Source organism: Heptranchias perlo, chromosome 14, assembly GCF_035084215.1.
Source record: "Heptranchias perlo isolate sHepPer1 chromosome 14, sHepPer1.hap1, whole genome shotgun sequence".
Taxonomy (NCBI): Eukaryota; Metazoa; Chordata; class Chondrichthyes; order Hexanchiformes; family Hexanchidae; genus Heptranchias; species Heptranchias perlo.
In genome coordinates this window covers 17,240,602-17,267,853 of record NC_090338.1, presented here as the reverse complement: position 1 = coordinate 17,267,853, position 27,252 = coordinate 17,240,602, and the positions used below count along the sequence as shown (strand labels likewise).

The 27,252-nt window shown below is 40.9% G+C and overlaps 1 protein-coding gene across 2 annotated transcripts in view; it reads right to left on the bottom strand.

Annotated features, from left to right (window-relative positions):
* The window catches only part of LOC137332326 (NEDD4 family-interacting protein 1), a 51,249-nt gene that overhangs the window by 12,208 nt on the left and 11,789 nt on the right, over positions 1-27,252 (bottom strand). For both annotated transcript variants that reach the window (XM_067996073.1, XM_067996074.1), the window contains exons 3-6: positions 8,935-9,065; positions 3,038-3,125; positions 1,601-1,725; positions 546-612 (exon numbers count right to left, since the gene is read on the bottom strand). In XM_067996073.1, the coding sequence (XP_067852174.1) occupies positions 546-612; positions 1,601-1,725; positions 3,038-3,125; positions 8,935-9,065 (411 nt within the window). The remainder of the gene's footprint in view (positions 1-545; positions 613-1,600; positions 1,726-3,037; positions 3,126-8,934; positions 9,066-27,252) is intronic.

Below are 27,252 nucleotides of genomic sequence, written 5' to 3'. Positions count from 1 at the left end.
GACCGTAAAATCTTCATCTTCTCTGTACTTGAACATTATATGCATCCTGCGCTCTTCTGACCCAGGTCTACTATATAATTCCCCTTCACTCCACCATCGGTAGTGCAGCCTTCAGCCACTGTATCCCTACATTATGGAATTCATTTCCTAAACCACTAACCTTGCTAATCTTCTACTTTCAAAACCCTTAAGGTCTATCTTTTCCTTCCTCTCAGTCACATCCAACTTCTCTTTCCCTTTCCTCCTTTGATACCCTATAAAATATTGGGGCGTTTCATTACATGGAAGATGCGATGCAAGTGGGAACTGTTGTTTAGGAGGCACACACAAGCAGCACAGGAATTTCCTCTCCCCATGAGGAACTGCTTGGGTCTCCAAATGTACAGGTTAGAGTAGTTTAGGAAATTCTTAATTTGCTGCAAGAGAAATCTTGACTTAAAAAACGAAAGCAGTCACTAGATCATCCAAATTCTGCTACTCGGTTTAAATTTAAAAAGAATGATCAAAAATAAGAATATTTAAAAAGAGGGATATTAGACACTTACCCAGTACCAGGAAAACCCACCAGAGCCAGTATTGACCGTCAAAGTATCCAGGGAAATAAGTAGAGAACTGAAAGACAGAAAAAATGTCCACAGATGTAACAGAATATATCGCTTCAGATCTTTAATGACTGCAGTGGCATTTCTGTATCAACAATAAAGACAATAATTAATGTGGGGCTCAGATAGCAATCTCATTATTTTCACTAAGATAAGCTGAGAAGCAGGAAGCAATTCCAACCATCTAACTCATCAATCTTCCCCCATCACAAGAAAAACTCAACATTAACATGCGTTCCACTTCTACATTAAAACAGTGACCACTTCAAAAGTATTTCATTGGCTGTAAAGCACTTTGGGACGTCCTGAGGTTGTGAAAAGTGCTATATAAATACAAGTCTTTCTGTGTAAACGGAATTTCCCATACATTTTGGGTATTTCAAAGGCTAACAGGGCTCTGGCCTGAGCGAGAGAACGAGCAAGAGAAACAGTGAATCATGAAAGCACAGGAACCAGGGTGGTCCTGGGTGAAACCAGAAACCAAAACGAGTATTGCTTGAAAATAGAAATAAAACCTATTCTTAGGTTAAGGGGAGATTTGATAGAGGTGTTCAAAATAATGAACAGTTTTGACAGAATAAATAAGGAGAAACTGTTTCCTGTGGCAGAAGGGTCGGTAACCAGAGGACACAGATATAAGGTGATCGGCAAAAAAGCTAGAGTCGACATGAAGAAACATTTTTTTTTACACAGGGAATTGTAATGATCTGGAATGCACTGCCTGAAAGGGTGGTGGAAGCAGATTCAATTGTAACTTTCAAAACAGAATTGGACAAATACTTGACGGGAAAAAAAAATTATGGGGAATGGGACTAATTGGATAGCTCTTTCAAAGAGTTGGCACAGCCACAATGGTCGCAAAAGCTTATGAGAAGTTGAAACTGAGGTTATGGAGAATAAATCTTCATTTGGATTTTGTAACCTAAACGAAAGTTCAATTTTAATTTATTATATAACACAGAGAAAGACAACATGAAATGGGCAAACATTCCACTCACCCGGACAATGAGGATCCACTTAATCAAAGAGAGGCCAAATCCAGAGATGGCCCCATACCGACCAGCAGCTGAAGTGGTCAAACAAAATGATAAGAAGAAACCAATCCAGTTGAACAGGAATGCCACTAAGAGACATAGGAAAGGACAAAATAATGTTATGATCCAAAATTTGATTTTGTTTTTTTCTTGTAATTTCTCTATCCATCTCAGATTCCCCCCAACTAATCCCTCCCACTGCCAGCAAGCTATGATCAAAAGCAAAATACTGCAGATGCTAGAAATCTGAACTAAAAACAGAAAATGCTAAGCAGGCCAGGCAGTAGCTGCGGAGAGAGAAACAGAGTTAATGGGCTAAAATGCCTGGAAGCCCACTCTGCATTAAGAACGGTAGGGCAGCAGTTCTGGCCACTAGTCTGCCTCAGCCCGACACTGTCCCAAATCCAGATCCAGGGAACAGGGTCAATGGCATAAGGGGGAGGGCGCCTGCGGCATTCCCATTAATCCTTGGGTGTCCACTATGTATGAGCCAGGAATTTCAGTGTGGCATCTTGCCATTCTGATGGGAGGGACAGGTCATTCTGCCTGAAGACTGAAGCATTTAAAGAAAAAGAATCGATAATGCAGCTACCACTTTCCTAATGGCAACTGACTATTGTTAAGAACCAGACACTGTGAACCCCACTTACTCCACTGGAATGCATCATGCAGGTATCCTTTGCATTCAGGGCAAAGGAGGTGAAGCAGGCGGGATTTCTCATGGGTGACATAACTTCACCAGTCCCACTGCCTCTTCAGAGGTAAGCAAGGGGAAAGGGCTTGTTGGCAGGAGAATCTGGTAAAAAATTTCTCACTGGGCAAAAAATGGGCAGAGACCCTTCAGACCTGGGTCTCACCCCAAATTCCACCCTGCCTGCACACCTCTAACGCCCTTCTTGGTGCAGGAATTTCAGGCCTCTAATGTTAAAGCCACTCTAATAACTCACACATATCTGTGTAGTAGGACTGGTCCTGCCAGCTATCCTTCATTCCAGACAGTGAAGATCTAGAGACCAGGCAGGGAAATTGGTGAAACTCCCATCAATTCAGCAAATCTAAATGTCAATTAAGGGTCAGATCCAATTTCTCTTTATAATATTAATGTTCCAAATTACTAGAGCTGCAACTCAAATTTAACACTAGCATGATTTTTTTCAACCACTCCCTGGAGTTTAGTATGACAGTATTAAATTATACAGGTATCACAATATAATTAGAAATGGCAACTGCAAGGCCCATTTTGTCTGTTGATGCCTAATGCAGAGATCCACTGGCCAGAGATCCACTCTATATCCATACATTTGCAGTTTAATTCCTACCTTCCTATGAGTAAACATAATGGTTACATAATTTATAGAAATGTTCATTTTGGTATAAATATAATTTAAAAATAATCCTTACTGAAGAACGTCAGCATGAATATACCATCATTCCCTATCCTGAGCTGGTCAGCATCATCAAAGTCATCCCTTCCTGAAAAATCATCATCCTGTTTGGACAAAAAGAAGTACATTTTAGATTTGTCTTTTTTTGGAGGATGAAAACATGCAAACAGGATAACCACATTAAGCATCTAGAAATTTTGACCAGAAAGCTAGCAAATAAATTAGAAAACCATCAAACTAATGACTTGCACGAGTTGTAACCCTGAGGCACCGTGCCTTAATCTACTTTCCAATCTAAAACTTTTTTTTGGCACAACTTGAATACTATTCTTCCCTACGCGTGATTTGGCACGAACCACAACCTGTGGCTGAATCTTCTCCCTCTCCAAGAGCTTCTGCACCTACTTTATCCTTATATGTTGACCTTATGCTGAGTGGCAACATGTCATTCAGGATTCATGCTTAGTTATTCCTCTTACTATCGAATCACCCACAACAACTGAATTCCCGCACTCAGCTTTCTCCCGTTTCCTCCCTCCGCCAACCTCGGCCACAGGCTATTTTCGCAGTGCAGCGGCATTGCTCCTCCAATCATCGCCCTTGAAACAAGTATTCCGTATTGATAACTTATTTGCAAAATTCAATGCCCTCTGCACATTCCTCTCATCTTCTTCCCACTTGAAAGGTCGCCACTTCCAATTCTTAATCGTCTATCCTAATCGTAGACAGTCTATCTACCTGTCGGGTGATCATCGCCAGTACCATATGTTTCAAAAACCCTTCCACCTGCTGTATATGATGCAGCATCTACTACTGATCCTACACATTAGTAACTCCGAAATTTTGAGCAGCTAAAACACTTCCTGCAAGTGTGTTTGCCCTGGATGCTCAAACCATTCAGAAACTTCCACATTCAGCAAAATTCACCCAATGCAGGTCAAAACTGTCCTGCCATTTTAAAACCGGTTTACATTTTTGTATATTATATAGCATAAGGCAGATAAAGGTAAAGTACATGGTATAAAAATTTAACTAGTGAGTCCAACTATGTACAATACAATAGCTTACCCCAGTTTGCAGCAAATTTCCTCCTCAACCTCTTCCCACCTTTTGCTGGTTTACTGCTTTTCTTATGCACATTCAATTCTCTCACATAGACAGCACATTTATATACCAACTACTGTACCTCACACAAACACTAATTACTGTGTATAAAAATAAACTCTCATTAGAAGCAGGAGCCCATTCACCAATTCCTGGGGCATTCCACTCAAGAAAGAGTGCATCTCCCTAACCTGACATCACTCCCCTAACTAGTACCTGCTGCTTCCTCTCTTTCAGCCAATTTCATAACTGCCTCGATGTTTTACAACTGCCCCCTACCCCGTGGTGCAGCAGTTTTTCATGCAGGACTTAAAGGCTTCCTGGAAAACTATACCATAGGGTTTCCCAACACCTATTTGGGATGTTACTTCCTTAAAAACAGCCAAGGAGACTGGTCAGGCAGGATCACTCCTTCTGAAACCGGGTTGGCTGCTATTCACTGGGGTATTTTCATATAGATAATCCACAGGTTTGTTTCTAACAATGAATTCAATTATTTTGTCAGTTATTGATGGAAGACAAATGGGTCTGTAATTCCCTGGGTTTGTTTTGTTGCCTTTTCCGAAACTACAAACCATGGTGGCATTTTTCCAATTGAGCGGGACCTCCCTTGTATTCACTGAGATGATTGCCATCATTTGGTAGACTGCATCCCTAAACTCACTTAGCACCCTAAAGGTAGATCATTAATTCCTGGGAATATATTGGTTTTAAATCCTTTGAAACTGTCTCGGACCTCCATGCAAGTGATGACCATCATGTTGCTAGTAATCTCCCTAGTGAACACTTCCAGGAAGTAATCATTTATGTTAACTAGTTTTAGTTTCAATGCCTACTTGATCCTTTCAAGAAATCCCAATTCTTCTTTGCTAACCCTTTGTTGTGTAATATGGAGAATTTCTTTAGTATTGTTCATATCAGGTCTTAGCTGGTTAACAACACAATCTTAAAGTACCTCATTGGACAAAATGCTACAAACTGTAAATACATTCAGAGGTAATACATGGATGATCAGCAGGACAGGAATCTAAAAATGATTCCAGCTTTATGGATTGTTATAGACAGCCGTAGCACATGTCAAGTTGTTGAATCCCTTTTCTATACATAAAACCCTTTGAAATTAACTTCCTTTAGAGTTGCTAGGCTTGGAAGGATTAACCAATGCCCAGGTCGATAATGTAGCTTTTGCAAAGCACATACAATGACCCAGGACTACGTTTCAGGTCTGGAACCATTACACTGGTCTGCTACCTGCATGGATGAGAACAAAGACTGCAGGGAGGATGGGCAAATCGACCACGGAGCCGTGGTACAGGAAATCATTCAAGTGGAGGGAGCGAAAAGGAATGTGGTAGTGTCAGGTGGATAGATACTGTTCTTTGCAGCCGCGACAGGGAGTCCTGAAGGCGGTGTTGCCTGTCTGGTGTCAGGGTTAAGGATATCTCCTCGCGGCTGGAGAACATGATGGAGGAGGAGGATCCAGTTGTCGTGGTCCACATAGGAAACAATGACATAGGTAGAACTAGAAATGAGATTCTGCTCAGGGAATTTGAGAAGCTAGGGTCCAAATTAAAAAGCAGAACCTCAAAAAGGTAATAATCTCTGGATTACTATTTGAGCTATGCGCAAATTGGCATAGAGACAAACAGATTGGATGGTTAAATGCGTGGCTGAAAGAGTGGTGTGGTAAGCAGGGGTTTCAATTCATGGAGCACTGGGGAAAGAGGGAGCTGTTCCGTTGGGATGGGCTCCACTTAAACCAGGCTGGGACCAGTGTCCTGGCGAATCAAATAACCAAGGTGGTAGATAGGGCTTTAAACTAATAAGTGCGGGGGAGGGTTCAGGTAAGGGTAAATTTATAACTCTAAAGAAAACAGTTAAGGCTGTACAGCAGAATAGCGATTTGAGTAAAAACAAGCAAGCAGAGTGTGTCAGGAAGGGCAGAGAGTTTAACAAAGGTAATAGGGCATTAGTGACATATCAGGGAAAAATAGTAAAAGGTTAAAATTAAAGGCGCTATATCCGAATGCATGAAGCATTCGTAACAAGATAGATGAATTAATGGCACAAATAGAGATAAATGGGTTTGATCTAGTAGCCATTATGGAGACGTAGTTGCAGGGTGACCAAGGATAGGAACTAAATATTTTAGGGTACTTGACTTTTAGAAAAGATAGGCAAAATGGATAAGGAGGAGGGTGTGGGTAGCCCTGATAATAAAGGATGAGATAGAGACAGTAGTAAGAAAGGATCTTAGCTCAGAAAATCAGGATGTTGAATCAGTATGGGTGGAGCTAAGAAATAACATGAGGCAGAAAACACTAGTAGGTGTAGTTTATAGGCCCCTAATAGTAATTACAGTGTTGGTCAGAGTATAAATCAGGAAATTAGAGGAGCATGCAACAAGGGTAATGCAATAATCGTGGGGGACTTCAATCTTCATGTCGACTGGGCAAATCAAATTGGCAAAAGTAGTTTGGAGGACGAGTTCGTTGAATGCTTTCAAGACAGTTTTCTAGTACAATATGTCAAGGAACCAACTAGGGAACAGCTATTTTAGATTTAGTATTGTGTAATGAGACAGGGTTAATTAGTAATCTTATAGTAAAGGATCTTCTGGGGCAGAGTGATCATAAATTTCATACTGAGTGATGTAGTTAAGTCCAAAACTAGGGTCTTTAATTCAAACAAAGCCAATTACGTAGGTATGAGGGGTGAGTTGGCTATGGTAGATTGGGAAATTAGATTAAAAGATATGACGGTAGATAAGCAATGGTAAAATTTAAAGAAATAATTCATAATTCTCAATGAATATAGATTCCCTTGAGGAATAAAAACTCCACGGGAAAAGTGATCCAAACGGGGCTAACCAGAGAAGTTAAGGATAGTATTTGATTAAAAGAGGCTTACAATGTTGCCAAAAAGAGTAGTAAGCCTGAGGATAGGGAGAGTTTTAGAAATCAGCAAAGGATGACCAAGAAATTGATAGAGGGAGAAAATTGAATATGAGAATATAATTGAAAATTGAATATGTGAAATTCTATCTTCTTATGATCACTCTCCCCAGAGGATCCCTTACTATGAGATTACTAATTAACCCTATCTTAATACACAAGATAAGATCTAAAATAGCCTGTTCCTGGTTGGTTCCACATTGTACTGTTCTAGGAAACTGTCTCGAATACATTCTATGAACTCATCCTCCAAACAACTTTTGCCAATTTGATTTACCCAGTCTATATGAAGATTAAATTCCCCCACGATTATTGCATTACTTTTGTTACAAGCTCCTCTTATTTCTTGATTAATACTCTGTCCAACAGTATAAATACTGTTAGGGGACCTATAAACTACTCCCACCAGTGTTTCCTGCCCCTTGTTATTTCTTATCTCCAACCATACTGATTCTACTTCCTGATCTTCTGAGCCAAGATCCTTTCTCACTACTGTCTTTATGTCATCCACAGAAGTCTTGTAATATTTGCGCTGGTAGAGGAATTCTATGCTCCCAGTTTACATATTCTGGGCTAACAGTAGCATCAGGACCTTATGGGACATGGAGACTTGATAATCTCACAAAATTTAACCGACTGAGATTCAAAGAGAAGCACAATGCCGGGGAGACTAAAATGTAATTTAAAGACCCCAAGAGGAAGAGATTTAACTGATGGTTATGGAAACAAAGTCAATACTGAATCAATCATGAGTGGATTAAAAGTAATCTTTTAACGATGCTGGCTGCTACTCTAGGTTACAGTGATTCAGCACTTCACTTCAAAATGGCCATATCTAATTCATGGAATTCAATCAAAAGCAAAATACTGCGGATGCTGGAAATCTGAAATAAAAACAGAAAATGCTGGAAATACTCAGCAGGTCAAGCAACATCGGTGGAGCGAGAAACAGAGTTAACTTCAGGTCAATGACGAAACGTCAAATACATTAACAGTATAGCAGAGCACTAGATTAATTAATGTTGCCTCAGAGATAAACATTTTGTTGTCTGTATATTTTTCTAATGTTATTTTCAACATTTGAGAGCTACATGTTACAGCACTAAAATTGTTTTCCCCCTTCAAAAAAAAACAAATTCAAGCAGTTGTGAGTAAAAGCAACAACAGCCATGGGGAATCCAACTTTTATATGGCACAAGTTGAGACAGGTTTATGGATTTGGATTGTTCTCAAATCCAGATCAGAGTAAAATAGGATTTAACAGCTACAATAACTGGAGAATATATAACTAAATATTGCTAGTTTCTCCTTAGAATAAAAACCAAATTTATCAAGATTCTTATAGAAACAAACAAAAAGTAACAGTTGGGCAGGGAACAGCTAGATTTGAATCTAGTGGCTAAGTGGATGCAAGTTATGAAAAGAAAAAACGGATTCCTGTTGCTATTAGGATGGAATGAGAATTGGGATGCCAGGGAAATCAAGATATATAAATATAGAAAATTATTTTCGTAATTTCTCCCGATAAACGTTTGAAACATCCAAAATGAGAGGCTGTGTTGTCAATTAAACCTTGGTGGGCCTGCCAGGACTGTCCGAGTTATCACAATGGGAAGCCACAGAGGATCCTTCTCAGAAAAGGATAAACCCTTTTAATTTATCCCACTAAGGGCAGGGTGAAGTTAGAGATGGAAAAATAAATCAAAATGGGGGAGAGAGATCTGTTTTTCATTGCTTTTTACAAAGAAAAACATATCAGCAGACAGATAATGCATGAGACTTTGTTGAACACATTTTTGCCTCGTGGTCCAGCTGTAGTGTATCTTGTGTATTCGTGTGCAGGTTAGATTCTCACCCGTCCAGAAACCAGAGGCAAGGTTGCTTCAGCTTTTGATCGTTCAGCTTCATCATATGAAGGGAGTGTGGTTGCCACATTGTAGGATGGGGGCTTTGGAAATGCAGAATCCTCTTTGTAATCAAAGTAGGCTGGAGGAAAAAAAAGCATTAAAAATATGATAGAGCATAGTGCCATTTTCTCTCAATCTACGTACAGAATTGCTTCTTTTTGCTTAATTGTTTTCTTTTGTGGAACCTTCCACACATCTTATAGGATGAGCTGCAGAGCTGCTCTAGGCCTCTGCCAAAGGCGCACTACAACTAGCTATTGTGTGAGCAAAGGTTGTTCAAAGCAACTGGTCCTCCGATTTTCCCTTCATTTACTCAAAGACTATCAATTTTGCATGTTCTTGAGATAAGTAATTTATTGTGCCAACTACTCCAAGCCACAAGCTGCTAGAACTTGAATGCACTGCACTCTCATGCTAGCCCATGAAGAACTTCACTTCCGATAAATTATTCAAAAGTCAAGTCTACCGCACAGTTTACCTGAGGTGTGTAGTAAAATAGGGCTATACTATCATTCCTCTCAGCATTGGACTGAATTGAAAACCATCACCAGAGGAGAGAATCACGCTTTAACCATTTAGAACTAAGAAAAAGGGAAAAGTACTGAATATTTTTTGTTGTTCTTGGGATGTTGAGACACTGGCCTCCTCCAGTTGTAATGAAGCATACAACATTGTAGAATTTGCTTTTGCTGAGATTGTTCAGCTTCTAATCTTGTTGCACACCAGAACATAAATCCTGAATGTTCTATCTAATAGCTACATTTTCCCCAAAGTGTATGTCATAAAACGATGGAAGTTGTTACAAATAAAAACTGATATTTTTAAAAAGATATCTTCAGGCCAGATACAATTAAAATAGTCTCACCTATTGAATTGGACAAATGGTGGATCTGGGTCCAAATACAATGACTTTCAGCCATCAAATTTCGACGCAAACCTTTCAGGTAAAGCAAATTTCAGACTTTTCATTTTCAATGGTTAACGGAACCTCGATTATCTGCCACAATAGAGGAATTCTCCCCATAGTCAATATTAGAAATGACTAGCTAAGCTTGTATCAAAAAGAACCTGTCTGTTTAAACAGGTTCCTCACCGGCACAAGAATGTGTTCTATATTGATTTTGAAGTCAAAATGGGAGCGCTGGAGTTTTCACATACTGCCTTTAGTACTCACCTTGGTGGCCAAGAACTCGTGATTGGTGTTGGCGCAGCATTTCCTACTGTCTCTCTTGGCAGCCTGATGGCTAGAATCATAGACAGGTGCTTAGAAGAGTTGTAGGCTGCAAATCAGCTATGCAGTGACAGGTATCTTGCTACTAAGTGAGCAAAGGTAGAACTTTGCCATGAATGATAAAAAAAAAATTAGCTGCCCCAACTCCTGTTGGTCTTCAACTGTCCACAAAAATCTGTGAGAATGCAGATAATTTGAAATATGCACTCAGACTAAAAATAAAAATCAATTCCAAAGTTCACTTCTCCTCTCCCCCAAAGCTGTGAAGAATACTTTCATTCTTGTGGACCTAGTTAAGATCATTAAAAATTTATATTCGACTATATTCCAAACACAGCCCAAGATTAACATGTGGAAATTTACCAAATATCTACGAACTTACTCCGTGTCTGTGTTTTAAAAGGTACGGGTCAGAAGCAGCCTGGGAACAAACATTTTGTGCTGAATTCTCTCTTCGGTGACACTATGAAACATGATACACCAGCCACAAATAAGCGCCAGCCAGAAATTATCCAAGACCAGTCACAAGCCCCAGCACACCTTTTAGTGATTCCATTGGAACAACATGTGCATGTGTACATAAATCTATATAATAATAACTTGAGCGCTCCAATAATTGATGGATGTCAAAACATCCTTTTCTTCAGGCACCTATCCTTACAAGAGTCCATTCATGGTTGCAATGCTGCAGCAATGTGCTTCTACCCTTAGAGGGCCTCAGGGAGCTATGCAAATAGTAAAGCTCAACTCTAGTGGCAAAAAGAAATCCAGAAGCTTTTAAAATTTACCACACAGGGCCTCATGACCTTCACACCAGAGAGCTTTGAAAATCAATGAGGGAGGAGTACTTGAGGATTTAAATGGACAGAAAACTAAAATTCCCTGGGCCAGATGGCATCTATCCTAGCGTGTTGAAGGAGACCGGAGGAGAATGTTTGCAAAGCAGTGGCTGCAATCATGAAAGATTCATGCAGTATTAGAGAGGTTGCAGTATCTTTAAAATAAAAACTTTAGTGAGTGGGGAAGGTACTGCTTGATAAAATTCCCGAACAACTTCTTGTTTCTTAAATTACAACAGTGACTATACTTCAAAAGTACTTCATTGGCTGTAAAGCTTTTTGGGACATCCTGATGTCGTGAAATGTGATATATAAATGCATGTCTTTGTTTCTTTGAGGATTCTACAATTAAAATGGATAGAGAAAGTCCCCACAATGCAGTTAATTTGGATTTCCAGAAGGCCTTGGACAAAGTCCCACATGAAAGATTACAATTGAAATTAAAATCCATGGATATTCAGGGTTGAATGCACAAGTAGATTAGTAATTGGAAAAAAAATAGGAAACAAACAGTAGACAAGGGTGTAGCGTCAGACTAGGAAGGGGGTAGGGGTTGCTGCATGGAGTACGTAAGCATATGCTTAGACCCTCGTTTCTTGTGTATATAAATGACCTGGATGCAGAAACTAATTGTAAGCCTGATAAATTTGCAGACGACACCAATATACAGAGCACGATAGGAATGGAGGACGCAGTTAAGGTTTTGCAGAAGGATTTAAGTGTTATGCAATTGTGCCGCAAGAAAGCAAACAAAGTTTAATACCGACAAATGTAAAAGTTTTGTATATTGGAAGGAACAGAATTATGGAGTGAGGTTTTGAAAGAAACAAAAAGTGACACTTTTGAAAGTGACAACAGATCCATCATTTTCAATGTGAAGACAACAGAGTGAAACACTAAAAAAGGCAAATAGAACAGCTAGACCTGCACAGTACAATTCTAAAGAGGTTATGCCGAGGCTTTATAATGCTCTGGTTAGACTTCACTTCGAATAATTTGTACAATTCTGGTCAACGCACTTCAAAAGAAACACACTGGAAAAGGGGCAGAGAGGAATAAGAATGATTGCAAGGATAAAGGGGATGAGCTATGAGGAAAGATTAGAAACGATTAAGCTTTTTATTGAGAAGGTTAAAGGGTGACCTCATTGAGGTACATAAAGCACTAAATGGCACTGATAAGATGAACTCTGAGTACAGTCCAATTCAGTCATTTTTGCATTAAAAATTTGAATCATTCAATAATTTGAATGAAGCAATGTAAATCATATTAAAGTGAGAATTTAGTGCTAATTGAATTAAGTAACTGAATCAAGAGGAGTAAACTATATTAGTCAATCAGACTAGTGAAACTGGAAGGCATAAATTTGAATAATTGATAAGCAAAATAGATCTCTTCAGTGAAAGGGCGATGAACAGCTGAGACGATCTGCCATGTAAGGTCGTGTAATCGAAGACATTAGAATAGTTCAAGGTATAGTTGGATGCTAGGCTAGGTGAGCTGAAATACTGGAGGGATGTGCACAATTGGCCAAATGGCCTTTGCATGCTCTTGACTTTTTTGTATATTTTTTCTTGTATGTTTTGTCTCAAGAAACATATGTATATCTGGCTCACAGTATTTCCTACCACTGAATTGTTTTAGAAAGAAATATAACTGGATGGCAGTTACGCTAATTGGATCTTAACCTTCTTAAAACATAACAAGCTCATAGCAGGTGGGTGAGTGCTAGCCACTGTGGTTCTGAGTGCAGGTTAAGTACTGTACTTGTGATACTAGCGAGGGCTTCTTCTGCTCAGTTGCAGAATTTCAATTTCAGTACTAAATTAGCAAACAGCAAGTGGGAGCTGAACATATCACATAGCCACAGTTATCAAGCAGTTATCAAGTACACTACTCAACCTATGATTCTGATATCTAGTTTTTGTACAAGAACAGCTTGCATTTATATAGCATCTTTAATGTAGTGAAATGTTCCAAGGCGCTTCACAGGAGTAAATATCAAACAAAATTTGACACCGAGCCATGTAAGGAGATATTAGGACAGGTGACCAAAAGCTTGGTCAAAGAGGTAGGTTTTAAGGAGAGGTAGAGAGCCGGAGAGGTTTAGGGAGAGAATTCCAGAGCTTAGGACCTAGGCAGCTGAAGGCACGACTGCCAATGGTGGAGCCAAGAAAATCGGGGATACGCAAGAACCCAGAATTGGAGGAGAGCAGAAATCTCAGAGGGTTGTAGGGCTGGAGGAAGTTACAGACAGGGAGGAGCGAAGCAATAGAGGGATTTGAAAGTAAGGATGAGAATTTTAAAATCGAGGCACTGCCACATATTAGAGGACTCAAACAAGGACATAAATTTTGTGTTGCTACATAAGTATGCAGTGACTCATATTTTTCACTTTCTCCACTGCTGCTTGCAAATGGCTAGGAGGGATCTAGAAAGATAATGAATTAAGCACAAATTGACAATGGTTCAACATTAATAAGAAATAGCATAATAGATTATGTCTTTTTCCTCAGAGGAGTAATAATTTTGGATGTTAATTTGGAATCTGATTATGCTGCCTGTGGAGAATTTCCTGTAAATTGAATGTAAAACTATCTAAATGGAATCACATAAATGTCCTGAATCTCTATTGCATAGATGGTTAGAGATAGATACGTGCATTGTTATTTTAGATCTTAAATACCTAGAAAAAAAGGATACAAAAATCCCAACCTTTATAAAAAAAAGTTTGCCAAAGGTTATCATGGAAATCGGGTAAAAGACAGTCAAAAATAACACAGATATACAACTATCAATATGAATGAATTAGCAAACAATTTTCTGAGGGTTATCTTCAATCAACCTTTCAGATTGATAATCTAGCTGGACAGGTAAATTACCCAAGCAATATTGATATACATGTATAGAATTGGGAAACAGTTTAAGAAAACTGAAAATTTAATCAGAGTGTTTAATGAGGTTACAAATCCTCATGATTTAATTATGGCTGCCCACTTGTTAGCAAAATTAAAGTCCATGGGATTAAAGCGACAACGGCAGCGTGGATACAAAATTAGCTAGGGACAGAAAGCAGAAAGTAGTGGTGAATGGTTGTTTTTCAGACTGAAGGAAAGTATACAGTGGTGTTCCCCAAGGAGTTCCAGGATTTTGACCCAGCGACGATGAAGGAACGGCGATATATTTCCAAGTCGGGATGATGTGTGACTTGGAGGGGAACGTGCAGGTGGTGTTGTTCCCACGTGTCTGCTGCTCTTGTCCTTCTAGGTGGTAGAGGTCGTGGGTTTGGGAGGTGCTGTCGAAGAAGTCTTGGCGAGTTGCTGCAGTGCATTCTGTGGATGGTGCACACTGCAGCCACAGTGCGCCGGTGAAGGGAGTGAATGTTTAGAGCGGTGGATGGGGTGCCAATCAAGCGGGCTGCTTTGTCTTGGATGGTGTCAAGCTTCTTGAGTGTTGTTGGTGCTACACTCATCCAAGCAAGTGGAGAGTATTCCATCACACTCCTGACTTGTGCCTTGTAGATGGTGGAAAGGCTTTGGGGAGTCAGGAGGTGAGTCACTCGCCGCAGAATACCCAGCCTCTGACCTGCTTTTATAGCCACAGTATTTATGTGGCTGGTGCAGTTAGGTTTCTGTTCAATGGTGACCCCCAGGATGTTGATGGTGGGGGATTTGGCAATGGTAATGCCGTTGAATGTCAAGGGGAGGTGGTTAGACGCTCTCTTGTTGGAAATGTTCATTGCCTGGCACTTGTCTGGCGCGAATGTTACTTGCCACTAGTTGCTGCAGTTCGTAGAGATTCTTTTTAAATAGACTTTGTAAATAAACTTTGTTTGCTGTAAAATACTCTTGTTTGCTGTAAGTCCTGCCATAAGTCCCGCCCCACCTCCAACTCACTGGCTGACACAGCGGTGTCAATAGACAATCGGCTCTTTTTGCAGTGGTGTCAAAAGGCATTCTGAAGTATGTACCTTCTCCCATTTGCTCCAGTGTATGAAACTATTCCAGGAATGGGTTTGCTTCTGGCTGGTGAAAGGACTTGGAGGTACTTAAGGAAGATGACGAGCACCAGTGCTCCAAGCTTTGAAAGAATTCAATGCATGAGGGGAGGGGAAGCGAAGACCAAGTTTGAACTTCCAGAACTGTAACAGTCACTTTTCCAAATCTTCCAAAGGCCATAAATTTGGCCTCTGAAGGTGTGAAACTGCTGCCACGTGAGTCTGATCTGATATGCATAAGTACCTTGGGATGTCAACCCAAGGCAAACAAGACACTGCTGATTCACTATGGCTATCACAACCTGTCGTACGACACTCGGATCACCAACTCGAGTGTTGAATTCAAGTGTTAGACATAAAGAATAATGCCAATCCTGAACTTCCCAACTGTAAGTCAGATGTCTGGGATCTTTCAACAGGTTTATCACACATGGATCACGTCATCAGAACCACTGAGTTGGTTTTGCTCGTCAATAGGTGTCACAGCTCCACACTGTGGCAAAAGTGAGCCCTGGTCTTTCCAAAGGTAGTTTCTCTTACCGACCGAGATCTATAATGTTACCACAGATAAGGGGTTACTGTTACAAGTCAGACTTGAGAAGTTAGGGCTTTTTCCACTGGACTTGAGAGGTCCTCAAATTATTAAGTGTTACGTAAAGCAAATATGAAAATTATTTGAACTGATTGGCTAAGCGATAGAGACAAGAATTTTCACTTCACTGTCCAGCATAATTCCATGTTTGACAAATTTAAAATCAAAAAGGGCAGGTTAAGTATGTAGAACCAGCAAAAAAATTGGACTAGATTAGGTGGCTTATGTGGAGAAAAACAGCAGTGCAGACCTGATGGACTGTTCGGTGGCTTTAATTCTGTAAGATATGCTGTTATGTACAAAGGAATTTCTTTTTGTCCTATTTCCTGAATGAGTGACTCCTGTTAGCAAATCATTTCAAAAAGCCAGCAGCTCTTCAGTACCTTGCCCAAGTGACCACTCTTAATTTACGAGCCAGATAGAGGAACAATCAGACTATTTAACCATGAAGAGTATCACAGCCATGCTTGGACCTGCCCTCCAGATGTCTAGGCAAATATATTTAACTTTTGCAGCATAGCTGCTCCTGTAGCACAGTGGTAAAGGCAGTGAGTGGCTGAGTCCTGCAGACCAGAAAGGAATAATCCTTGTATCACTGGTCTGTGTTGAGTTAGCTGAACTCTGCTGGGGTGGCAGCAGAGAGCTACAATCAGCCTCAGCACACTGGTCTAGGAAGGGGTAAAATCAGACCGACCTCATGTCCCTGATCATTAGCCAGTGACTCCTGCTAGAATGGGCACTGGGTGAGGCAAGAATCTGGTTTGACTATGAAATATCTATAGTCCAAAAGACCGACGACACCGTTTAGGCTCACACATGAAGTATGGGCATTTTGGTGAGGTACTGAAGGCCGACCCATGGAGCTTTACCCGGCTGTAATTACATAGGAATATAGAAAATAGGAGCAAGAGTAGGCCATTCGGCCCTGCTCCGCCATTCAAAATGATCATGGCTGATCGTCTAACTCAGTTCCCTGTTCCTGATTTTTCCCCATATCCCTTGATCCCTTTAGCATTAAGAAATGTATCTATCTCCTTCTCGAATACATCTAATGACTTGGCCTCCACTGTCTTCTGTGGTAGAGAATTCCACAGGTTCACCACCCTCTGAATAAAGAAATTTCTCCTCATCTCGGTTCTAAATGACATTCCCCGTATCCTGAGACTGTGACCCCTGGTTCTGGACTCCCCAGCCATTGGGAACATCCTCCCTGCATCTAATCTGGCTAGTCCTGTTCGAATTTTATATGTTTCGATGAGATCACCTTTCATTCTTCTAAACTCTAGTGAATATAGGCCTAGTTGATCCAATCTCTCCTCATACGTCAGTCCTGCCATCCCAGGAATCAGTCTGGTAAACCTTCGGTGCACTCCCTCCATGGCAAGGACATCCTTCCTCAGATAAGGAGACCAAAACTGCACACAATACTCCAGATGTGGTCTCACCAAGGCACTGTATAACTGCAGTAAGACATCCCTGCTCCTGTACTCAAATCCTCTTGCAATGAAGGCCAACATACCATTCGCCTTCCTAACTGCTTGTTGCACCTGAATGCTTGCTTCCAGCGACTGGTGTACAAGGACACCCAGGTCTCGTTGCACCTCCCCTTTTCCCAATCTATAACCATTCAGATAATAATCTGCCTTTCTGTTTTTACAACCAAAGTGGATAACCTCACATTTATCCACGTTATACTGCATCTGCCATGTTCTTACCCACTCACCCAACTTGTCTAAATCACATTGGAGCCTCTTTGCACCCTCCTCACAGCTCACATTCCACCCCAGCTTTGTGTCGTCTGCAAAGTTGGAAATGTTACATTTAGTTCCCTCATCCAATTATTGATATATATTGTGAATAGCAGGGGCCCAAGCACCGATCCCTGCGATACCCCACTCGTCACTGCCTGCCACCCGGAAAAAGACCCGTTTATTCCTACTCTCTGTTTCCTGCCAGTCAACCAATTCTCAATCCATGCCAGTATTTTCCCCCCAATCCCATGTGCTTTAATTTTGCAAACTAACCTCTTATGTGGGACCTTATCAAAAGCCTTCTGAAAATCTAAATACACCACATCCACTGGTTTTCCCCTATCTATTCTACTAGTTACATCCTCAAAAAATTCCAGTAGATTTGTTAAGCATGATTTCCCTTTCATAAACCCATGCTGACTTTGTCCAATCCAGTTAATGCCCTCCAAGTGTTCTGTTGTCACATCTTTTATAATAGCAATTTCCCCACTACTGATGTTAGGCTATCGGGTCTGTAATTCCCTGTTTTTTCTCTCCCTACTTTTTTAAATAGTGGGGTTACATTTGCTACCCTCCAATCTGTAGGAACTGTTCCAGAGTCGATGGACTTTTAGTGGATGCATTGGTGATCATCTGCCATGTCGAGGGCCACTTCCTTTAGTACTCTGGGATGTAGATTATCAGGCCCTGGGGATTTGTCAGCCTTTAGCCCCATTAATTTCCCTAGCACTATTTTTTTACTAATACTGGTTTCCTTCAGTTCCTCCCTCTCACTAGACCCTTGGTTCCCTAACATTTATGGCAGATTATTTGTGTCCTCCTTTGTGAAGACAGAACCAAAGTATGTGTTTAATTGTTTTGCCATTTCTTTGTTCCCCATTATAATTTCCCCCGTTTCTGACTGAAAGGGACCTACATTTGTCTTCACTCATCTTTTTCTTTTGACATATTTATAGAAGCTTTTACAGTCAGTTTTTATGTTCCCTGCTAGTTTACTCTCATACTCTATCTTTCCCCTCTTAATCAATCTCTTTTTCCTCCTTTGCTGAATTCTGAACTGCTCCCAATCCTCAGGCTTGCCGCATTTTCTGGCAATTTTATATGTCTCCTCTTTGGGTCTAATACTATCCCTAATTTCTTTTGTAAGCCACGGTTGAGCCACCTTTCCTGTTTTATTTTTGCGCCAGACAGGAATGAATAATTGTTGTAATTCCTGCACACATTCTTTAAATATTAGCCATTGTCTATCCACAGTCATCCCTTTTAATAAAGTTCCGCAATCTATCATAGCCAACTCGCACCTCATACTTTCATAATTTCCTTTATTTAGATTCAGGACCCTAGTTTCAGATTCAACTACTTCACTCTCCATCTTAATGAGGAATTCTATCATGTTAGGGTCGCTCTTCCCTAAGGGACCCCGCACAACAAGATTGTTAATTAATCCTTTCTCATTGCACAATACCCAGTCTAGGATTGCCTGTTCTCCAGTTCGCTCAACGTATTGGTCTAGAAAACCATTACGTACACACTCCAGGAATTCCTCCCCCAGAGTATTATTGCTAATTTGATTTGACCAATCTATATGTAGATTAAAGTCACCCATGATTATAGTTGTACCCTTCTTGCATGCGTCTCTAATTTCCTGTTTAATGCCCTCCCCTACATCTCCACTACTGTTTGGGGGCCTATAGACAACCCCCACCAATGTTTTCTGGTGTTAATGAGTTCAGAGCTCAAGAAAAAATTTCCTGCAGCAGGAATGGAAGCTTGGTCTGAATTTTTTCCTTCCCTAGCCCAACAGTGGTGAGGTGAATTGTAATTATCTTACCACCAGCCCATTCAAGATCAGCCAAGATCATAAAACAAACATGGAATTGTGTTGAACAGTGCAGTGAAAATTCCTAAATCAAAAAAGGAGACAAGGGACACAAGTTTTAGATGCGCATGAGGATAGGCAGAGACTCAACCAGCAAAACTAGGCTACATCCATAGCTCCATTACTTCCAATCAAACCTTCATTTTTTTTCAAAAATTGCCATACAAAATTTTGTTGGTGTTTGTTTCACAATTTCCATTTTTGCCACATGGCTTCAAGCATTATGCACTGATGAATTGTAATTCTGTATTTCCATTGCTGAACAAAGCACTGCGTTGTGTTAGAGGAGATCAAGAACAGATGCCATCACAATCCTGTAATACAGCATTTGAACATCTCGGACAGACTTTCCCCTGGCCTAGTTTCCAGCCAAATGTAACTACGTACCTCTTGGGCAGATGGAAAATCAAAGAAAATTATATAAAACCCTTTTTTTTTTTAGGAACAAAGGAATTGTTGGATGAAAAAAGACCAAGTTCCATCTAGTTTGCCTTCTACCATCCTGGAAGTCGCATATTACAATGATAATGGAGTTGTTGAGTAATCATGGCAATCAATCTCTATCAATCAATCTACAACAGACCTAGACACAAGACAAGGAAACCTCTCTGTGGTGGAAAGCTTAGGGAACCATAGGTCCAAAGTCACCTGCTCCTCCCAAGCACAGTATACTTTTAAAAAAAAAATTTGTTCATGGGATGTGGGCGTCGCTGGCCAAGGCCAGCATTTATTGCCCATCCCTAATTGCCCATCCCTAATTGCCCTTGAGAAGGTGGTGGTGAGCTGCCTTCCTGAACCACTGCAATCCGTGAGGTGAAGGATTTCCCACAGTGCTGTTAGGTAGGGTGTTCCAGGATTTTGACCCAGCGACGATGAAGGAACGGCGATATATTTCCAAGTCGGGATGGTGTGTGGCTTGGAGGGGAACATGTAAGTGCTGTTGTTCCCATGTGCCTGCTGCCCTTATCCTTCTAGGTGGTAGAGGTCGCGGGTTTGGGAGGTGCTGTCAAAGAAGCCTTGGCGAGTTGCTGCAGTGCATCCTGTGGATGGTACACACTGCAGCCACGGTGCGCCGGTGGTGAAGGAAGTGAATGTTAAGGGTGGTGGATGGGGTGTCAATCAAGCGGGCTGCTTTGACCTGGATGGTGTCGAGCTTCTTGTGTGTTGTTGGAGCTGCACTTATCCAAGCAAGTGGACAGTATCCATCACACTCCTGACTTGTGCCTTGTAGATGGTGGAAAGGCTTTGGGGAGTCAGGAGGTGAGTCACTCGCCACAGAATACCCTGCCCTTTACCCGCTCTTGCAGCCACAGTATTTATGTGGCTGGTGCAGTTAGGTTACTGTTCAATGGTGACCCCCAGGATGTTGATGGTGGGGAATTCGGCGATGGTAATGCCGTTGAATGTCAGGGGGAGGTTGTTAGACACTCTCTTGTTGGAGATGGTCATTGCCTGGCACTTGTCTGGCGCGAATATTACTTGCCACTTATCAGCCCAAGCCTGGATGTTATCCGGGTCTTGCTGCAAGCGGGCACGGACTGCTTCATTATCTAAGGGGTTGCGAATGGAACTGAACACTGTGCAATCATTAGCGAACATCCCCATTTCTGACCTTATGATGGAGGGAAGGTCGTTGATGAAGCAGCTGAAGATGGTGGGGCCGAGGACACTGCCCTGAGGCTGAGATGATTGGCCTCCAACAACCACTACCATCTTCCTTTGTGCTAGGTATGACTGCAGCCACTGGAGAGTTTTCCTCGATTCCCATTGACTTCAATTTTACTAGGGCTCCTTGGCGCCACACTCGGCCAAATGCTGCCTTGATGACAAGGGCAGTTACTCTCGCCTCACCTCTGGATTTCAGCTCTTTTGTCCACGTTTGGACCAAGGCTGTAATGAGGACTGGAGCCGATTGGTCCTGGCGGAACCCAAACTGAGCATCAGTGAGCAGGTTATTGGTGAGTAAGTGCCGCTTGATGGAAGGTGTCGTTGACAGTGCTATCACTTTGCTGATGATTGAGAGTAGACTGATGGGCGGTAATTGGCTGGATTGGATTTGTCCTGCTTCTTGTGGACAGGGCATACCTGGGCAATTTTCCACATTGTCGGGTGGATGCCAGTGTTGTAGCTGTACTGGAACAGTTTGGCTCGTTCTGGAGCATACGTCTTCAGCACTACAGCCGGGATGTTGTCGGGGCCCATAGCCTTTGTTGTATCCAGTGCACTCAGCTGTTTCTTGGTATCATGGAGTGAATCGAATTGGCTGAAGACTGGCTTCTGTGATGGTGGGGATATCAGGAGGAGTCTGAGATGGATCATCTACTCTGCACTTCTGGCTGAAGATGGTTGCTAACGCTTCAGCCTTGTCTTTTGCACTCACATGCTGGACTCTGCCATCATGTTTATCGAGCCTCCTCCTCCGTTAGTTGTTTAATTGTCCACCACCATTCACAACTGGATGTGACAGGACTGCAGAGCTTTGATCTGATCCGTTGGTTGTGGAATCACTTAGCTCTGTCTATAGCATGTTGCTTCCGCTGTTTAGCATGCATCTAGTCCTGCGTCGTAGCTTCACCAAGTTGGCACCTCATTTTTAGGTACGCCTGGTGCTGCTCCTGGCATGCTCTTCAGCACGCCTCATTGAACCAGGGTTGATCCCCTGGCTTGTTGGTAATGGTAGAGTGAGGAATATGCCGGGCCATGAGGTTACAGATTGTGCTGGAATACAAATCTGCTGCTGCTGATGGCCCACAGGGCCTCATGGATGCCCAGTTTTGATCTGCTAGATCTGTTCTGAATCTATCCCATTTAGCACGGTGGTAGTGCCACACAACACATTGGATGGTGTCCTCAGTGTGAAGACGGGACTTCGTCTCCACAACGACTGTGCGGTGGTCACTCCTACCAATGCGGTCATGGACAGATGCATCTGCGACAGGTAGATTGGTGAGGACGAGGTCAAGTAGGTTTTTCCCTTGTGTTACTTCGTTCACCACCTGCCGCAGGCCCACGTCACGTCTCAAATTACTCATATACACTATTTGCTTTTTTTTGCAATCTCACATTTGGAGAATCAGGGCTATGATGTTGTAACCCTATCTACCTGCAAGCACTAAAAGGCAGACTTACCCCTAAAGTACACAAAGTCCAGAAATGCCCTGCGCCTGCTGTTTGTTGCATCCGTGCTGCTAACTGTCCAGCTACACACCTGAAATGTGTTTTTAAAAATACGTTCCCTAGCTCAAGGGCGCTGAGGTGAATTGTAATTATCTTACCACCAACTCATTCAAGATCAGCTAAGATCACAAATCAAACATGGAATTGTACTGAATAGTACAATGAAAATTCTGAAGTCAGAAAAAGGGGACAAGGGACACAAGTTTTAAATGTGCAAACTTTAATTGGCATGAAATTGCAGAATGCTGTCCAGCCTATGATCCCTGCTAAATCCATAGTAACCCAATCGCTCCTAATGTTTGTATCAGCATCCTACCTCAGTGCAAAAGCTTTATATATCAGGTGAAATTATCTCATTTACATTACATCAAACAGACTTTCCCAATGCCAATCTAAGCCAAAGGACCAATGAACAAAAAGGCAATTAATGTAAAGTACAGTCTCTTGACTTCTACCTGTTTTTTCCTCTCTGCTTTGGTCAGTCCCATAAAGGAAGCTCTCCATCCTAACCGTACTACTCTGGTGAAGGGTCTCACCAGATACCTGCCTCTCTGTCTCAGACACTATGCATTTCCAGCTTCTGTTTTTATTTCAGATTTCTTGTTTTTTTTTGTTTTTTTAAAACTATTATATAACATTTGTGCTGTGTAACAGTGAATTCTCCTGTCCGGTCACATCACAAAGTAGAACATCCATAAAAGTCTTTTGAGCAACGACTTAAAAGCACAATTAAAACATTGAATCATTCATCAGCAATTTAAAAAAAATTCTGCCATATCCATTATACAAAAATAAAACCAGCAGTTTCTTCTCTCCATTTATTAAACACGTTCATTTCATTTCAGTGGCCAAGCAAGTCACAAAAACCACTTTAAAATCCTAACTCGATCAGTGATATAGTTATTTTCATTTTAATGTACAGTGAACACTATTTTAACTTGTAATTACTTAATTGAAAGCAAATATATAAAATTCGAGATTGATCACTACATAGTGAGGAGATGCCCATCTTACATTGTCTTTATATAAATCCCATTTTCCCAATGTTTTATGTTCAGCAACTAATTTTGTTGTTTCCTTTGTTAGAACAATGTTGCAAATTCTCCTCCGTCACACTGATACCTTCATTAGTGTTTAGGGACTCTACCAACTAGCCTCTCCAGCAGAATTTTCTTCATTCTTTTCTCATCAAGCTAAAACTACAAGAACAACTTGTCTTCCCCCTCCTTCCTCGATGCGCAAACTGGCTTCAACAGTTAGAATATGTTGTTACCAACAGAAAGTAAGATCTCGCCACCCCTAACTGGTTTGTCAATGTTATATATAGTGACAGCACAATCAAAACTCCAGGGATGGCACCTTCAGAAGTTCACGTTAGAATGAATGTTTGAGCTAGTAACTAGGTTCCGCTAAACCCATTTCTACTGATAATTTTCTGTTCATTCTCAGGATGAGTCTGAAGGGAAGCCACTTAAAAACACAGGATCTGATCCCCTTCCAACTCTTCCAAATTCTGTAAACGTTTGTGGAAAATACTCGAGGCAAATAAATAAGCTGGACCACAGCCATTTAATTCACAGTGAGGCCCAAATCTCAATAATTTCACTAGAGTTATAGTTCCCAGCTCTAATCGGTACATAGTAGTGGTACATGTCAAAACAATTTGCTGCTCCTCCCATTCATATGCTATACAAATTTAACATTTGAAGGGATTCCTGGTGGATTGGGAGATAAAAGCACTGCCCAACATAGTTCAAAATCATTCAAACTGATCTGATCTTTGGTCTGGGCTGACGGAGTTCATGATCGTACCCGGGCAGTAAGAGAACTAAAAATGGACTCAGCATCCCCAGGCTTTGGAGTGAGCAGAAAGGGATTCAACTACTCATCACTATCCAGTGTCTCCTGCTGCAAAATGCATGTGTCTAGATGTTTGATGAGCCCAGGTGTAGACTTGCCTGCAAAGCCCTCCCCGTGTGAACAGACTGCTGACACCCGCTGTCTCGACACATGGTGAATGGCCATTTTGAGTAAAGGTATTGGAGAACTGCAGTCACACAATCTAAGCACAAATGACTGACTTCAGGAGGGGAGAAAACATGATTTAAAAAAAAACTGTTCTCATTTCATAAAGTTTAAAAGTTACTGTAAACTACCAAATATTGGACATTTTGTTTGCATTAACTATAAATGCGGTATGACCGTAAAATAATTCTTTATTTGACAAGCTATGCTACATTATAAACCACAGGATACTTTTTTTTGGTAGGGGGTGGAGTTGGGAGGGAAAAAGAGTGCTTTAAGGCTTCCCAACAAAAGGGGAGTGCACTTAGAAAAGTGATTGGATCACATGCAATACAAATCATTTCAGCAACAGTTTACTGCTAATGGTCTTGTATGTACAGTAAGACTCTAAATCATGTATAGATATATTACAATTTTAATTTACAGCATTTCAAATTATTCTTGGCACAGGAAACTGTCTCTATGCAAGTTAACAAAAATAGTTACCATTTAGTGGAAAGCAGTCAAAAATTGATTGGTGCAATGCAAAGATTAGAAGTAGTTTTAAATTTGTGTCTAATCAAAGTCCCAAGAAAAGATTTTCTACATTGGGACTAAATTGTTGAGTAAAAGGTGTGAAATTGTCTTAATCTGTGAGGTTGAAAGAAGTAGAAAAAGAGTGTAAAATTTTCCAACTATTAGCTGAGAGGGACAGTAAAGTCATTTGGCAAATAATTTTCTACCTAACATCATGTCATTGTGCAGTAGAGTGGTTATTTAGCCCTAAACCTATTTGAAACGTTGCTGTTTTTCAAAACCACTACCTCTTACCAGCAAAATTAACCTCATATAATATTTATTGGGAAAGCTGTCTGCAGCTTTTTTTATTTGCCTTTTACTGCAGCAATTGGAATACAAAGAGCCCTACAGATGGGGGAAATTTCCAAACATGGTGCCTCAAATTGCTGATATATTTAACGTGCAGCAACTATTTTGACCGACAATTCAATTTTAATAAACCTTGTTTATACAATGGCTCCCAGGGAGGTACCATTATACTGAGTTAAATTACTGACATTATCATGTGCAAATACAATTCTGCAACAGGATTGCTGTAATGGAGATCTTCATGCAACCGAGGCATTTAAAAAAAAATACAAGTCTCAATGTTAAATCTCAAAACCTACTTTGGAACAGAAACATACACAAAGCCATCACTCGAGTGATTGCACACAGTTTCCATCATACACCAGGATGTTATTTATTTTTCTTATATAGTTATGTAACAATTACTATTTCACAGATCTTCTTAATTACCATGCTGTCAATGATGGTTTGAATGGGGGGAGCGGTGGGGGGGGAAAAGAGGTGAGAAAGGTTGGAACAGAATACAGGGAGCTTTGCTGTTCTTCTATACCCAAGTCAGAAATCTTTGTTGCCAACACTGGATGCCAAAACAAAGAAAAAAATCTATTCCCAGCACTAACATTCCTCATCAATGAATACAAAATGTACTTGAAATTTACAGTCCCCACCACTTTTGACGCCCATGTTTAAATCGACCAAAAAGCGCTAACCATTTTCCATTTCCATTGTAGTCAATTAGAAAGTAGCTGTGTTAAGTGCTCCATGTATTTTGGGCAGAAACAGGTGTTTTCTCAATATTTGACTGCTTCAATAAATAAGTTTCTTGAATAAATGCTATAAATTGATGAAGTGTTGACTGTGATAAATTAATAATTAATTATTCTAATAATTATATGAATCTATCCAGTTATTGTTTGATAGTGTTCAGTTTCTCACCCCTCGGATCCCTTTACTTTCTCCTGGCTCTGAATCCTCATCAACTGGTCCCAAAATAGCTATAGCTTCCTTCTATCTGAGGACGCTCCTGATCTCCAGATGCCCATTTATCTCATTCCCATGTTATAAATTGGATAGCCAAGTGATGAAGGATAGAATACCAGAGCCTGGTCTTCAGTTGCTTCCAAACCTTTATTCACAGAGATCCCCTTTTATATATACACACACACACCCACCCACCTCCTAGATAAGCTCCCATATAAAAAGGATACAAGAGTCCCCAATTGACACACACCACCTGAATACAATTAACACTAACTGATATAAATCACATGATACAACTAAAACCCATGCCAATTCTTCCTATGTGGTCCAAATGCCTGTGTTCCTCTCAACCTTGCAGCTTATGGGATCTCAGCTGCCAGACGGCACCAGGTCTTTGCAGGTCCTGTGCAGCGCTTCAGCTGCAAAGTTCAGGTGTGTGGACCCTGGGAAAGAATAATGGGAGATCCCCACACTCAAATACTCACTCTCTAGGTTCGGCATCAGTCGCTACTTGGTAGCCATAGCGTTTCCCTTTAAACCATCCAACTCTTATAGCAGGTAAATCGCGTTAGCATCAATGCACCCGTTATAAGTGGTGGGGACTATATATAAATGTAGTGCAGGCAATTGGGACTAGCTTAGTGGTATAAACTGGGCAACGTGGACATGTTGGGCCGAAGGGCCTGTTTCCATGTTGTAAACTTCTATGATTTTATGATTCTAGTATTGCAGCTACCACTCTAGGTACATTGCAAAAATACTGAAAGTAGCAACATATCAAGAGGTTCAGATCTCTAAAAATACATAGTTTGAGTATTTTTAAGCAATTTGTTTTTGACATCAAGTGCCACGGCTAACAGACTACAGGCTCACCTAAAATGATAAATGATTTGAACTGAAGTGTTGTGGATTTTATGTTATTGCACGATACAGTGCGAATAGCAAACC